The 14,764-nt window shown below is 35.1% G+C and overlaps 5 protein-coding genes across 8 annotated transcripts; 2 read left to right on the plus strand and 3 right to left on the minus strand.

Annotated features, from left to right (window-relative positions):
- Positions 1-6: 6 nt before the first annotated feature.
- On the minus strand, positions 7-1,798 carry LOC105196867 (succinate dehydrogenase cytochrome b560 subunit, mitochondrial). Its single transcript, XM_011163017.3, has 5 exons — positions 1,686-1,798; positions 1,550-1,606; positions 1,080-1,276; positions 419-561; positions 7-223 (listed from the first exon to the last, which is right to left on the minus strand). Exons 1-5 carry the CDS (start codon positions 1,703-1,705, stop codon positions 119-121), a joined length of 522 nt encoding a protein of 173 aa, XP_011161319.1. The 5' UTR covers positions 1,706-1,798; the 3' UTR covers positions 7-118.
- Positions 1,799-2,214: 416 nt separating this feature from the next.
- Positions 2,215-8,923, minus strand: LOC105196869 (spermatogenesis-associated protein 20). Of its 3 annotated transcripts, none has more exons than XM_026135002.2 (13): positions 8,799-8,923; positions 6,525-6,713; positions 6,004-6,382; positions 5,701-5,826; positions 5,453-5,542; positions 5,117-5,380; positions 4,857-5,036; positions 4,459-4,671; positions 4,190-4,382; positions 3,922-4,090; positions 3,656-3,861; positions 3,077-3,273; positions 2,215-2,984 (listed from the first exon to the last, which is right to left on the minus strand). In XM_026135002.2, exons 1-13 carry the CDS (start codon positions 8,906-8,908, stop codon positions 2,712-2,714), a joined length of 2,589 nt encoding a protein of 862 aa, XP_025990787.1. In that variant the 5' UTR covers positions 8,909-8,923; the 3' UTR covers positions 2,215-2,711. The 3 variants fall into 3 exon arrangements, with proteins under 3 accessions (XP_025990787.1, XP_039306294.1, XP_025990788.1); XM_039450360.1 differs by lacking the exon at positions 8,799-8,923 and adding an exon at positions 7,568-7,727; XM_026135003.2 differs by having other exon boundaries at positions 2,348-2,984; positions 8,666-8,873.
- Positions 8,924-8,939: 16 nt separating this feature from the next.
- Positions 8,940-9,754, plus strand: LOC105197342 (probable protein BRICK1-B). The gene is made up of 3 exons (XM_011163644.2): positions 8,940-9,284; positions 9,363-9,445; positions 9,649-9,754. Exons 1-3 carry the CDS (start codon positions 9,164-9,166, stop codon positions 9,673-9,675), a joined length of 231 nt encoding a protein of 76 aa, XP_011161946.1. The 5' UTR covers positions 8,940-9,163; the 3' UTR covers positions 9,676-9,754.
- Positions 9,693-11,837, minus strand: LOC105197341. Its single transcript, XM_011163643.3, has 3 exons — positions 11,586-11,837; positions 10,167-10,466; positions 9,693-10,088 (listed from the first exon to the last, which is right to left on the minus strand). The coding sequence occupies exons 2-3, from the start codon at positions 10,456-10,458 to the stop codon at positions 9,862-9,864; spliced, it is 519 nt and encodes a 172-aa protein (XP_011161945.1). The 5' UTR covers positions 10,459-10,466; positions 11,586-11,837; the 3' UTR covers positions 9,693-9,861.
- A 1,123-nt stretch (positions 11,838-12,960) lies between these two features.
- On the plus strand, positions 12,961-14,402 carry LOC105196871. Of its 2 annotated transcripts, XM_039450186.1 has the most exons (4): positions 12,961-13,138; positions 13,243-13,360; positions 13,830-13,911; positions 14,013-14,402. In XM_039450186.1, exons 1-4 carry the CDS (start codon positions 13,109-13,111, stop codon positions 14,095-14,097), a joined length of 315 nt encoding a protein of 104 aa, XP_039306120.1. In that variant the 5' UTR covers positions 12,961-13,108; the 3' UTR covers positions 14,098-14,402. The 2 variants fall into 2 exon arrangements, with proteins under 2 accessions (XP_039306120.1, XP_011161324.1); XM_011163022.3 differs by lacking the exon at positions 13,830-13,911 and having other exon boundaries at positions 12,981-13,138.
- The last annotated feature ends 362 nt before the right edge of the window (positions 14,403-14,764 follow it).

Consider the following 14,764-nt stretch of genomic DNA (forward strand, 5'->3'; position numbering starts at 1 on the left):
CATCAGTTTTAATAAATTATTTTTTCTGTAATTGTTAATTCAATACAATATAGTCGTAATATAATTTGACGATACAACTAATTTTAAACAATTTTTTCCCGACGAATGTGTACGATGCTTACATCGCTGCTAGAGCAAGTCCAGAGATTACTGCTAGTGCAGATACGACGTATCCAGTGCTGTACACGTCCTTAATCGATAGAAACATTCCTAAGTCCCAAGCCTGCAAATTTATAAGAACACGTATGATAATTTATTGGTACAGTGTTAAATGTATAAAATGTCTCTGTAATTGTCGTGCCAATTTATTTTAAACAGAATATAAGTTAGATGTAATAACGGTTTATATTGGAATTTATTTCCCAATTTGTTTTTAATAAAATTATATTTACCATATAATTATATAATAATCACATACCAAATGGCGAATTCCATTAAACAGATGATAAGTAGCAGGTAGAGCAAGTAAGGTCTTGCCAGCGAACAGTACAGGCAGAGGCAAACACAAATTATCCACCGTTTCTATGAAGCAAGGAATACCACCTGGTATAAATAATGTGCCTGAAACAAGATTTATTGAAATATTCAACTTGGATATGCTTATATTAACTAATAAACTAATAAAGGAAAGTCTTTAACTTGGAAATTTTTTTAAACTATTCAACTTGGATAATGCATAGAGAATATCCTGATATCTAGTAAACTAAATTTCTTTTACTGCTTGAAATCACCCTGAAGAAGTAAAATTAACTTTTGAAAATTGACCATTTTTCATTTTTTTTGTTATTCAACAACAAAAGGACATAGAACAAAATTTTATAGAGAAAATTTATTTCTTTTAATGACATTTCCTGATTAAAAAACTTATCAAAACATAATTGCTTAATAATAAAACAAAAACAAAAAATAGATCAGTTTTTAAATAATTGACCTCTTCAAAAAGAATTCGAGCAGCAAACAAAAAATGATTTATTACATATTTTCTATCTATATTACTAGTTTCATCATTTTTGAAATTTCCAAACTAAAAGATCTCTCTTTGTATAAGCTGAATATATAAATTAAATCAAATATTTTACCTAAACCAAGGAACATTGCGTAACTGGCGAGCATAATGCCAGTAGTGCGATGCGTTATTGACAGCACCGTTGTTAATTGAACTTGGTAGATGGACAAGTGTGGCGATAACGGCCTCTTCAGACGCATATTCTTTTCATCATGGGATTCACACGTTGCGCTTGCGAGTAACGGTTTCGAAACTGTGGAGCTGAGAGGGCTAAAACAGGCGCACATTTTTTGTTATTGCTTATTACGCAATTAATAAAAAAATAAAGTAACAAGATTTACATGATAGACTAAGATAACAGATATAAGAATGTTTATTAAAGCTATGTAAGTAAATAGTACTTACTATTTACTATTAAATAATACTTTATGTATACAATCTTGGTATTTTCGTAGAAAATTATAAAAAATAAAAAATTTTCGATATTTTCGAAATACATGACAGTTATGTAAATAAAAGGTTATGCATTACGTAAGGACTTACCTACACGTGTAAAAACTTCGAAAATGCCGAAAATCGACGTTACGCCGGCAGAGGAGTCTAAAAAAATGCGAAATAACGTTTTTATTTCAAACGAACAAACAACAGACTTTAATAAAAGTTCAATTTTACGACGTACCTTGTGTAGACCAGCGCCATTTTTGTTGACGTTTTGTAAGTACTTGACGCTGTGCTTTCGGCAACTGATAAGGGAGCGTGATAGAGATTGCGCGTTATGATTTTTATATTGTTACAACAGGATCTTTAATGTGCCAATAAGCAAACGTATCCTTAAATGTCATAAATAATTTCAGCTGACGTCAAGCAACTTTTGACAACGAAAAACTGTTGACTAAATTCAAGTAAAACTTAAATTTTAAAAGAAAATAAACCTCATATAAAATATAATAAATATATAAACAAATCAGCATGTGATTTTATGCTCGGACTACAAATAAATTATTTATAAGTAGATTAGTTGTATGAAAAAAATAAACAATACGTACATATATACTAAATATATATATTTTTAATCATTTTATTACATACATTAAAATTTACAGCTATAATTTGAAATTTTTTAAATCAAATTATTTATGTGTAATTGCAGGTACGTCACACAGGGTGTCCTAAATTTTTTTTTATATTAAAATTTGAGACACACTATATTTAGAGAAATAAAACAGTTTTAATTTCTCAATTACTCTTGAGAGTATCAATTAGAAAGTTTTCTAAAAATTTATAATAATTATACTGTTAATTTTCTTGATTATTAATTAAAAACGCACAAAATACATTCGTATGAATGACAATAAAAGTCAGAATTTATACATTAGTAATATACCCTACAAAATCTTGATTTTTGATTAGATTGGAACATATTTTTTAATTTGGTCTTCCCAGGACCAACTAGAATTTTTTCTTTCTTTGCGAATGTTTATACATCTGTTTATCAGTTGCAAATATTGCTGTTGATTTACTTATGCTTACGAATGTTGTACTCGATCGTGTTAGCGACTGAGTACACTAATCTGTTAACTAAGACTGCACTATTTAACATTATATTATTTAATATTCGGCGGCGATGTCTTTATCCCTCATTTCGTTGTTCCGCCGTTTTCGACACGCGACGAATGCGCAATATAAATCGTAACAACCTTGGTATTTATAAATCGGAAAACACTTTTTTATTTAATTCGGAAATTAGGGCGCTAGGGCTTGAAATGGGTAAAGAACATGTATAATCACGGCATATGAAGACCATCGCCCGATCCTTTTGCGGTTTCATTCTTTTAACAATCATATTCCTATTGAACAGCACGTTGTCCTGCTGCTCAGCATCGGCTAATATTAGTACTCTACCAGGTATTAAACGCGAGCGGATTATTTCCAGCATCTCGTTGGTTTCTTTGGCGTCCGTTTTCCCGGTTACATAAATCTGAAAAAAAAACCCATTGCAAAAACGTGTCAAGAGCATTTTCAATTCCCAAAAGCGTTATTGCTAACTAGACAAGGAGCAGTGACACGCACTTGCGTCGGATGGTGATACTCGATCAGCGCTAACATCATTTGTGGACATGCAGCTGGGCAGCTGACAAGTTTATTGCCAAACGCGCACAGAAGTTTTTCAGCTTTATTTCTGAGATCGTCACGATCCAAGTAAATCGCTAGGCGCAATAGATTGGAACATGCGATTGAATTACTGGACGGTAGCGCGCCATCGTCAGCTACAACAAAAGACATAGGGATTTTAACTATGACCGCATCAATAAGAATATTCCATGTCTATGTTCATACTACACATTCATATTTGAGAATGTAGTCTGAATATAGATGTGGAATATCCTTACTGAGGCGACCAATGTTGTCTAAACTTTACAATATCTAATTGAAATCCCAATTAGATATTGTAAAGTTTAGACAACATTGAAGACCTGTATGTCGGTACTATGGTATAACTGAGACTGTAAAATAAAATATTTAACAAAAATATAAATATTTAAATGCGATAATTTTTTCATGACGAAATTAGATTTCTAGGTTTTGTAATTGCTGCGATAAGACATTCAATGACCGAACTGAAATTACTAGAGAAACAGCCAAACATACAGTCTTTAGTCCGTGTAAGTATCGGAGACTCCTCGGCCATAGCAAAGTATCCGCCATCCTGTAAATCCCAGAATAATCGATCTTGAATATCCTGCAGCTCTTCGGCAAATTCGACCCAATGCGGGTTGAAGGTGGCTTCGTATAAGTCGAGCAATCCTTTTACATAGAACGCATAATCCTCGTGGAAACCAGGTATCGGAGTGCTCCTATAAATTGCATCATAGATCTCGCATCGTGATACGGATTGATGGAGAGATAGTACTTGCCTCTGTACAATTTTGTCGTCCCTCCTGCGATAACAGCTGCGAAGTAGGATGCGTTTCTTTTTGTCAAACAGATATTTCTCCACGAATGTGGCAGCTTCCGTCGCCGCTTCAACATACGTCTTGTTTTTTACAGCGATTCCAGCACGTGCAAGGCCACTTATCATAAGACCTGTAAATAAATCATAAATCGTTAAATGTTGAGGAAACGCATAAGACGAAACCCATCACGGTGATGATTACATAAGCTTCACTCATCACAATTTATTACCGTTCCATGCTGTAACCATCTTATCGTCCAGCTGAGGCCACGGTCTATGCGTTCTATCTTCAAACAATATAGTACAAGCCTCCTTAAGATGCTTTTGTGTCTCCTCTACGCTAAGCTTAAAATGGCTAGCAGTATCTTCAATTCCCGCCTGCATTGAAAATACGTTTTTGCCCGTAAGCTCGCCGTGAGGATCCTACATTGCAGAACAATTACAATTTACAAATTCTGTTTCACATTTCTTGTTTTGCGCTTTCGATTATAAAACATACTTGTGGGCTTTCTACATTTCCTTCCTTCCGCACTGAGAAATGTCGGCAGATAAGGTCAAAATATGTAACATTGTCCTTACCAGGTACTTTCTCTTTTTTTAAAAGAGTTTTAAGTCTATCATAGGTCCAAACATAAAATGCGCCTTCCCGTTTCGCTGAGGCGTCAGATGTAGGTAGCGAATCCGCGTCCTCCGCACTGAAGAAACCACCTTCCTGAATAATGTACATGTTGTAAATATTTTATATCCTCCTACATGTTTGTTTTTCTATACAACTTTAATTTCAAAAAATCTAAGTAAGAAAAAATATTTCTTGTAAGTTGAAATAAGCATTTGTATTGATGTAGAACATGCATTTAACGTAATAGTAGATGAATAAGTAAAATAGTAATATAATACCATGTGTTGCAGAATACGCAGGACGTATGTCGCGATGTCATCTACAATATCGGAATAAAAGGAATCTTTTGTAATGAGGTAAGCATCGGCGTAGCATTGTATTAACTGAGCTTGATCGTAAAGCATTTTCTCGAAATGAGGCACTTTCCATCGAGCATCCACTGTGTATCGGTGAAATCCCTGAAAAATAAATAAATTTAAATCATTCGATTCTGGCGCGTAGTGCCACCACAACACCAAAAAACGAAATGCTATCCTACTTTTCCTATGTGATCGTGAATTCCACCGTAAGACATCTTCTTCAAGGTATTTAGGCATGCATCTGAAGTCATCTCAACTAACATGGTAGAAGTGGTTAGAACGTGCATACTGAGAAGAAAATTCAAATTGCTCGGTTCAGGAAACTTCGGCGAGTTTGGGTTAATAGCTGACGAGCTGCCAAATCCGCCGTATTCCGAATCGTATATGTTCATTAGAACATGAGCGCACAAGAAGGCGCTATCAATCGCGGGAACTCCATCGTCCTGTATCGCAAAAATCAATAGATAAAATACGTTGTTAAAATAATTTAAAAATTTTAAATAACATTCGCTCACTTTTATGTCCTCTCTGCTTGTGGCCAATTCTTTCAAACGTTCCGCTATAGTAGTGGCGGATTTGATCATTTTATCTCTTCCATCTGTCCACTAAAATAAAAGAAATTATCAAATTTGTGTTCTACAGAATGAAAATAAATTTAATTCGCACAATTAAATATGATAAATTAAATGCGAATTTTAAAGGAAGGTAAACCAAGAAAAAAAATTTGTGTCAGATAAAAATATCAGATATTATGTGAACATACCTCTTTCATAATTCGTGTCAAATACAATGTAAACATTGACGAGCTAAAGTATGTTCCACCCGTTATCGGCATCAAATCCGGTGTTAAGAATACACTCAGTGGCCAACCCCCATGACCTCTCAATCTCTATGAAATGTAAATATCTTTGTCAGTAAATTCAGAAAAATTAATGTATAATTATAGGCACATATTTATATAAGAAATCTTCTATTTGTCTTAGCATTTCTAAAACATCAAATATCAGTAAATCAATAAACAAAATATGCATTTCACTGTTGTGCCTGACACTAAATATAAACTTGCCTGAATAAACATCATGCACATCATGTCGATGTCAGGCCTCTCTTCTCTATCCACCTTGATATTAACATAATGCTCATTCATGATTTTCGCGACTTCTTCATTCTTAAACGATTCTTTCTCCATCACATGGCACCAATGACAGGTAGAGTAGCCAATCGACACGAAAATTATCTTGTTCTCCTTCTTTGCCTTTTCCAGAGCCTCGTCACACCAGGGATACCAGTCCACAGGATTAGTTGCATGTTGCAACAAGTATGGAGACCTCTCTAAACTCAAACGATTCGTCTTCACTTCAGGTTTGTCTTTCTCGCTATCCTGTCGGGATGTCGATGGCACTTTGACTGACGACAGGAAGGGTGGTGCAGTGTGGTAACTCAACCTGGTTTATTTTTAATAAACGTATTTGTCAGTAATAGTCTTTAAACATGCTTAGTTTTTTTTCAAATACTAAACAATATAATTCACAAAAATAATAAATACAATAACTAAAGTAATCATGTGCATTTATAAGCATGTCTTACTTCTTCATTTTGCGCTCAACAATAGGGAGTAGAGCACTTTCGGCGAAATGAAAATTTTTCCGATACCCCTGTACTCCTGTACTGCACTGTTTCTTAGACAACTCAGATATGCAGCGAACTATTGACGAATTGCATCTTCCCGAAATCATAACACGCCTGGCATGAAGAATACGCGCAACGAGAATAGATCTGCACATATAATATATTCAAGCGGATAATTATTAAATAATATAAACCAAATAAATATTAAATAAGCAGCATATTATATAATAGCATTGGTCATTTAATAACAGCAAAAAGATATCTATATAAATCTATATATTTCTTAATTTCAGATATTTTTATTAATCAGTGACACCTAGGTTTGAAAATTATTTTTGTATTGGATACAAAAAATGCGAAGTTCAAGCTTAAGCAAATCGCGTATCTTTTCTTATCATTTATTTCATGATCTTTTGTATGATCTTCCCTTTAAATCATTAAAATCTATTGCAATTTGACAACTTATTGTGAAAGTATATTTTATATATATACGCAGTAAAAACAAAATTTATATACATGTATAAATTGTTCATAAACATTTGAATTAAATAGCTACAGTAATACATTCTGAAGCATCTTGCAAAGCATCTCTCTACAAAGTGATCTACTCGATTCGATATTTAATTAAAAAAAAAATATATATATATATATATCGAATTTTAAAGAAGACTTGACATCATTAAAGATGTATCAAAGATCCATCGAGAGGCAAGTACTTTTATGATAACGCAGTTTGCAAACCGCGGCAGCAAGTCAACATGTTCGAAAGCAGAGATCAAAATTCGCGGGGCACCTGTATAAGGCAAAAATAGAAAATGGCGGATCTACGTTCTACCCAAGCGGTTATTGCGTGGAGGATCGATAGTCGCGAGTGATATTCGGCTAATCGCGAAAATCGTCCGAGACAAGACGCAAATCTTGCAAGTGTCTAGTCTATCGACGGCGGGGGGATTAGATAAAGGCGTGCACGTCCGCCGATAACGGCGATGTGCGTTACGTACGGGGGTACTCGCGAATGTCCGTGAGTGTCCGGTCCAGCGCAGGTAGATTCGTCGCAGCCACGAATTCCCTTCGTCGATTTGCGCCGCCAGATGGTGCGCCGAGACTTGTCGGAGTAATTGCTCCGTACTTGCATAATAGGCCTGTTCGTGTTGCTGCTCTTTTTGAATTAATTTCTTTGTCGTCTCTCTCTTTCTTACGATCGAATATATATTTATCTCATCTCGAGTGCAAAAATTTTTGGGGATTTCAAGCAACTCGAACAGACGTAATGACGTGCACGCGTTTTCATAAATATTTACAAACTATTTGAATAAGTATTATAAATATTTTGTAAATCTTTTATAAATATATTGTGTGTTACTTAGATTATTATCACACTCTTATCTTTTAGTTCTAAAGTCTTGTATTCATGCTAGAAATTGATTGGAGATCAGGCATCATAGATAAGCTTAGGAATTAAAAAAAAAGAGAAAAAAAGAGCAAGTTTAACCGAGATTAATCTACTAATTAATAGAAAGAACATTAAGGCGAGGGATTTTAATAAAATATCATGATTAATTAATCTAATTCTTTTCTATTTCTCGACTGGCAATTAATTCAATCCTGTAGTGGAACTGTTCAAAGGTAAAATTTCTAATTATATAATTCACTGTCTTTGATTTAACCTTTTACCTATATGTTAAACGACAAAATATTTATAACATATATTCATGTCAAAAAAATAATGTATTTTTACATTACTTGCTAATTTAATCACTGATCAACAGATTTTGATATACACAATGCGAGCCTTTATTTTAGCTAACACTAACATTACGATAATAATGCGTGTTGCAAAAATATTAGACATTGAGATCTTTAATAAGACGTCAACATGGTAAGACGCAATAAACGTGCAAACGCAGCGCCAATTGACGAGACTTGAGTGGATAGGAGAGCGAGACAGATATCGTATTCTCCAAGCTCTTATATATTTATATTTTCAACATATTATCGATATCTTCTCTCTCTCTAAATATCTCTACCATTTTCGGTACGAGGTATGTAAAAAAAAAATAATGCGCTAAAACATCCGAAAAAAAAAACGATCCCCTTACCCGACATGACGTTTTAACCAGTAGTATCCACATCTTGGAACGACAGCTACGTCTTGCGATCAATAGATCAATAAGCACTGACGATCTAAAAGGCCTATGCCATGTGCGGCTGCAGCTGTCATGCACTATTTACGTTTCTGAATGTTTCTGAAGGATCCGCAAATGTGAGCTGCTTGTCGCCGTGAATTTCGCCGCCCGGCTGATCGATCGATAATTTGGACAATCACGCGTTACGAAAAGCATTTTCCTGTGCCGTGCAGTTGGAGAATTTATTTTTCAACGTTGACAGCCATGAATTGGGAATTTCTCACTTCGCATGAGAGATCCCTGAAATTAATTCGGTGTCATCTCGTCGCTTCTGTCAATTTACGATCCAACATACAACACTTTCCAAACAATGCGATAGAATTGTCAAAGAACGCCCTTCGCTCGTCGTTATATCGACAATTTAGCTAAAGGAAATCTCAGGAACAGAGTATACTGCGGTAACCGACGAAAATGGCAGCCATACATCGGGAAGCGATACAGAAACAGATTCAACAGGACTGGGCTAATCGCGAGTACATAGAAGTCATCACTGGCAGTATTAAAAAAATCACCGACTTTCTTAATTCTTTTGGTAATTCACCATTAAATTTTTATCTCGAATTAATACGTATATTTTTGATTTTTGTACAATAATGTCTTTTTTTCTTAGACATGTCTTGTAGGTCGAGGATAGCGGTCCTCAACGAGAAACTCACGACCCTCGAGCGGAGAATAGAGTATCTTGAAGCATGCGTGAGTATGCGATTTATTTTCTTTATTACACGTTAATTGTATTACGCGATTACTAAAAGTAATCCATTCCTTGATCATATATAATAGACATGGTATCCTTGCTGCACTGCTACATTATTAATATTAAATATATTCCTCCATGGTTTATTTTTTATGCTTTACTTATATTGATAGTTCCATAATGATGCTCGTTTGTTTGACAGGTTACAAAGGGTGAAACACTGACGTAATACTTCTACATATAACATCTTTTTATAATCCTTTTTATTTCTTGTACTAGAACCTGAATAAATACATGACAAAAGCGAAGGTTACGCATTTCCTATCTCTTTGTATCATTAATTATACAAGAAGACATTTCCCATTTAACTTGCATATCAACAGTACTAATCATTTTCTTTCTGTACATGAAAATATTATTCCCAGGGCCTAGGTCCTCTAGGATCCTTAATGAGGGTAAAGTCAGGGTAAGTGGTGTATTGCTGTCGTATTTCCGCATCCGGTCCATAAAGCGGAAGAGGATTCCAATTGTTCAAATCGCCGTACTTCTTGATCGAGGATAACCCAAGCAATATGACTGTAAAGTGATAAGTGAGTGGACCACGTTTTTGCCAACGATGGAAAACTCCACCTGTGGCCAACGCTGCAACAAGTGAATAAAATTACAATTGATGGCGAGTTCTGCAACGAGTTTACCGATGTACGTTTATACGTTTCGTACAGGCTAGAATGTAACTGAGATAGCCGTCTTTCCCCCTGAGTTTCGTCGTCGTGTACGCCACGGAGGCGAAGGTGGCGCACATGGCACTGATAGGCACGACCCAGAATGCAAAGCAATTTACTGTATTCCAGAAGCCCGCTGGTTGAGATATAAGTACGGAATCGTAAAAGGCCACTCCGAGACCACCAGCGAACCCAAATTTGGTCAGCCCAAACACTTTTTCAAATGGCTGTTGGCCCTCCGGGGCATTGCTGTACCTCCAATTTTCCCACAAATATCTTATTAATGGCATGATTGAGGCTGAAACAGAGATATCACTGTGAGCAGATTGTATATAGCAAACGATGAAACAAATTTCTTGAGACTATGCAGTCTATACTATTGCTCTCTCTAGTGACTATACATATTATTCTAAAGGACTTTATTTCAGGTAGCTGACTTCTAGATTTATTATTTTTGTAAAATCAACTTTTGTAATTTATGAAACAATTATTGATAAATTTAGTTGTTTAAACTGAATTAGAATCAGGAAAAAAACCTTAAATTAGATAAGCCCTTTATTTTCTAAAAAAAAAAATAAAGGACAAATCTGGTCACCATAATTATTGCATTTCTGTACTCAGTAAAATTCTGCTAGATTTCTAGTATTCATGATCATTTTAATAACAATATGCAAAAAATATGCAGAGTGACAACCGTAATATACATAGATGAGTATCTGTACACAAGATTCAACCTAATTATGTATCTCGACTCAATGCTAATTACTAATTGTAATATTGCGATTTATATGATAATAATTACAAGCTCTAGTCTATAATAACAATGTCTATTTTTATTAATGTAGATAAATCTGTTTAATTTCCTTTATCTTTTTCTAATTCTTTTCTAATTCTCTCTAAGAACTAGAAGATACAATTAAATCAAAACTTAAAGAGAAAGTTAAACTGAAATTGCAATTGATATATACATTGGTGGAAATAAACATAAAGTCTTCTGTTCCAGATCTTTTGTTCCAAGCTCTGAACGTTAATTGTTCTTACTCTCAGCTCTAAATCTGATAATTGAGATCTAACCAACTCACTTAGAAACTGAGAATTTATGTTTTAAAGTAACATCAAGAAAATGCTTTTTGCCATAAGAAAATATCAGTTTAGAGACCAGAGCTAAAAGTCTAAATATTTGTTGCAGGTCGGAGGTTGGGTAACAATTCAAGTTATTTGTTTAGATTAGATCTCGAGTGACGACTGCATATCTTTGTCGTGAATCGACAACAGTACACGCATATAAAGAAAGAAAAAGAGAAAAAAGCTTCAAAGAAAGAAAAGATTCAAATGTAAAAACGAAGATATATATCAGTCAAAGGTGACATAACTCCGACGTCAGTAGCTATATACATATGCACACGTGTGTACGCACCGCAAGTCGTAGGTCAAACCTTTTCGACTCAAATCGCCATAAAACAGGCAGTGGCACGTCGGTCAGGTTATGTCACACCGTAATCGGAAGATGCTTTAAATGCGAACGTGATTTGTGTGCGACTCGTGCGAGTTGGTCGAGTGTTCCACACTCCACACAGATTCACAGCGATTTCTAAAATAAACCAAATAAACTTGCTGCTCTGCCAATAGACGAGATGCAGTTGGTAGTAGTGGAAATGGAAAACGTTTCGTCCGACTGTTGGCACACCTAGCGAACCGCGCAGGCGCGCGTCGTGGCTGCACAGTGTTGCTCAAATCAAGGTCCGTGGATTGGCGTTGGAGGGGAAGGAAGGTCGTTGCATCCACTTCAACGATGTGGAACGAAAATGGCGGCGGCCATACTTTTACTGCACACTCGCTCACTCACACAACTAATAGCTGTAGTACCTTACTATCTACGTACATACACTAACACTGACTCGCTGTCTCGAAAATGGCGGCTATGCAACGACCTTCCTTCCCCTCCAACGCCAATCCACGGACCTTGGCTCAAATGGCAATGGTCAATCGAAACGGCACAATGGACGGTATTCATAGTCGATTCTTATTTCAAGATCGTCTTAAGTAACGTCTTAAGATGCTAATACGGCTCTCTGATTGGTTGATGGCATCTTAAGATGATGCTTAAGATGATCTTAAATATAAGAATCGACTATGAATACCGGCCAATATCGCGTCGCAGCGCATTTTAACTCGCATCGTTGTCTCTCGTACGAATTTTTGATGCGGCTCGAGTGTTTCGAGAGTGTCAAAAGTGAAGTGTCGGACATTTGTGCGAAGCTGCATCAGCGTTCGTGCCAAGTCACGCCGCGCGAATCTTCAATCGTGTTTTTTCCGTTGAATCGTATGCAGTTTCTGACGCGCGTAAATACCGGAAATGTCGAAAACGAAGTGTCGCGCATTCATATCCAAGTGTGAATCAAGACGAATCGTGAGGAGGATGTTGGATTTTAAACGTTCGAGAGCTGCGGTCGAGACAGAGCTGGAGCGACCAGTGGCGAATGGCGAGTCAATTTGTACTTGTACCTTCTGTTTATTCGCCCTCACGATTCGGTATACGCATCTCGTCCCGATTGCATAAATCGCGACAAGACGACGAATCGCGCGAAAGCGGTTAAAACAGGATTTGAAGTTACTACTGTTGAGCCTGTGAATTTCTGGGTTTTGATAAGCCACAGTACCACAGGATTTGAAGTTGACTTCGTGGTGTATATACAACGCGCGCTCGGCGCTTTTTTCGTCAGGTGTGCCAACAGTCGAACGACGTGCTTTCCGAGGTCTAACCTATATCTTAGTAATATCCATGTTGTAGAGATGGCGTGTCGAAAAATCGTATTAGTTAAATAGTGGCTACTCTCTGATATTCATTGTGATTCATTGTCAAAAAAGGACGTTTAGATCTCCGTGTATTATAATTGCTTGGTTATAATTCAACTATTGTGTTTATATAATCGTCACGAAATGTTGCGTGTAATTGCAAGACGAGTACAGGTGTATATTCGGATGCAGAGTCACGTTTCATTAAAACCTTAATTTTGCTTGTAAACTTTTAACCTGTCTGTTTCGCAAGCGTTTCAATTTGTTGCTGTTTTTAGGGTATAACACTCGTTCCTATACGGACATTCAGCGCAGAGGCAAGTACTACTGATCAACCCACGGTGAATACTGATGTTCCAGGTCTCAGTGAGAATGTTGTTAGTGTACCAAACACACGTAAGATTTATATATAAGATATATATTTCTCTTCACTTTACATAAGGTGCTTTTCATTTAATAACAATTAATATTCTATCTTTTTTGATATTCAATAAGTAACAAAGATGCTTGTGTCGACTTGTATCATTAAATGGAAAGCTCCTATAGTTGAGAAGAAATTTGGTTTACATAAAATTCTTAACCTACATCCATCCATATCTTACGAACTATCACCATTTAAATTTATATTGTCTTTCTATTTTAATTACACTATTCATTCTATATATCTGAACTTTTGTATTATTTCATATTTTCACATTGTATCTCTTTTGCCACAGTTAATTCTCATAGCTTCCTTATCCTTTAATAATATTAATAACATTAATAAATAATAATAATAAATATATATTACATTCCTTTTATTTCCTTATTCTTAATCTTCTACTATCTTTCTCTTCTTTAATTTTTTGTCTCTTTCTTTCTATAGTTTCCACAATACATCTCTTTTTGTTTTGTCTAATTGGACTACATATTCTTACATATATTGCATCATTGCCTCTACCTAATTTGTAAGATTTATATATAAACAGTATTATTTTGCACTCACTGAGGTAGATAGAGAGAAAGAAAGAGAGAGAGAGATTTTAGTTTAAAGTTAAAATTTGTTTAGCCGTAGGACCCAACGCCTCAAAGGCTACAGAATACAAGAATCCCGAGTACTTTTGCTATACCGTGGACTCGTTCGGGGAAGCTGAAGTAGAATTGGCAAAGTATAGATTGCCAGCACCATCTAATAAGATACCGTTCAACAAGTAAATAATAGAATGAAGGCTTATTGATATAGTAGGGATGAAATAATGAATTTAATAAGTTAAGAAAATGTACAAAAAAGATGGCGATAACGAGCTGTGTGTGTTCAAAACTGTTACATATAATTTAAGAAAAATTGTTTAATATTATTTAGTTGCATGATCTTTTCCATCGTTCTCATCCTTGAAAATGGAAGTGTGTTTTGTTGAATGTCATCAAGGCTGTTGCTTATAAAATGTATGGAAATGAACAACATTGTATAAAATTTTCAGCATTTTTCTGGTGAAAATTGTTCTCAGAATTTTTATATAAGTTTCAGAATTTCACAAAATTTTTTCTATTTAAATTTACAACTTTCTAGAAAATATTTGAGTTTTTTAAATACAAACTTAGAACTTTTCAGAAATGTTGAGAAAGTCTGTCTTTTAGAAATCTTTAGACATAAATTTTGAAATATCCTAAGATTTTTTATTCTGTAATATAATTTTGAATGAATGTTTATAAAATTTGAAAAAATAGACATTTTGTCAGATCATACAATGAGAAATCTGAGACTATTTCGGAATTCATACATACAGAGTGTTCATTAATGGTTGGATCCACTTTTTACCA

Source organism: Solenopsis invicta, chromosome 6 (genome assembly GCF_016802725.1).
Source record: "Solenopsis invicta isolate M01_SB chromosome 6, UNIL_Sinv_3.0, whole genome shotgun sequence".
Classification (NCBI taxonomy): Eukaryota; Metazoa; Arthropoda; class Insecta; order Hymenoptera; family Formicidae; genus Solenopsis; species Solenopsis invicta.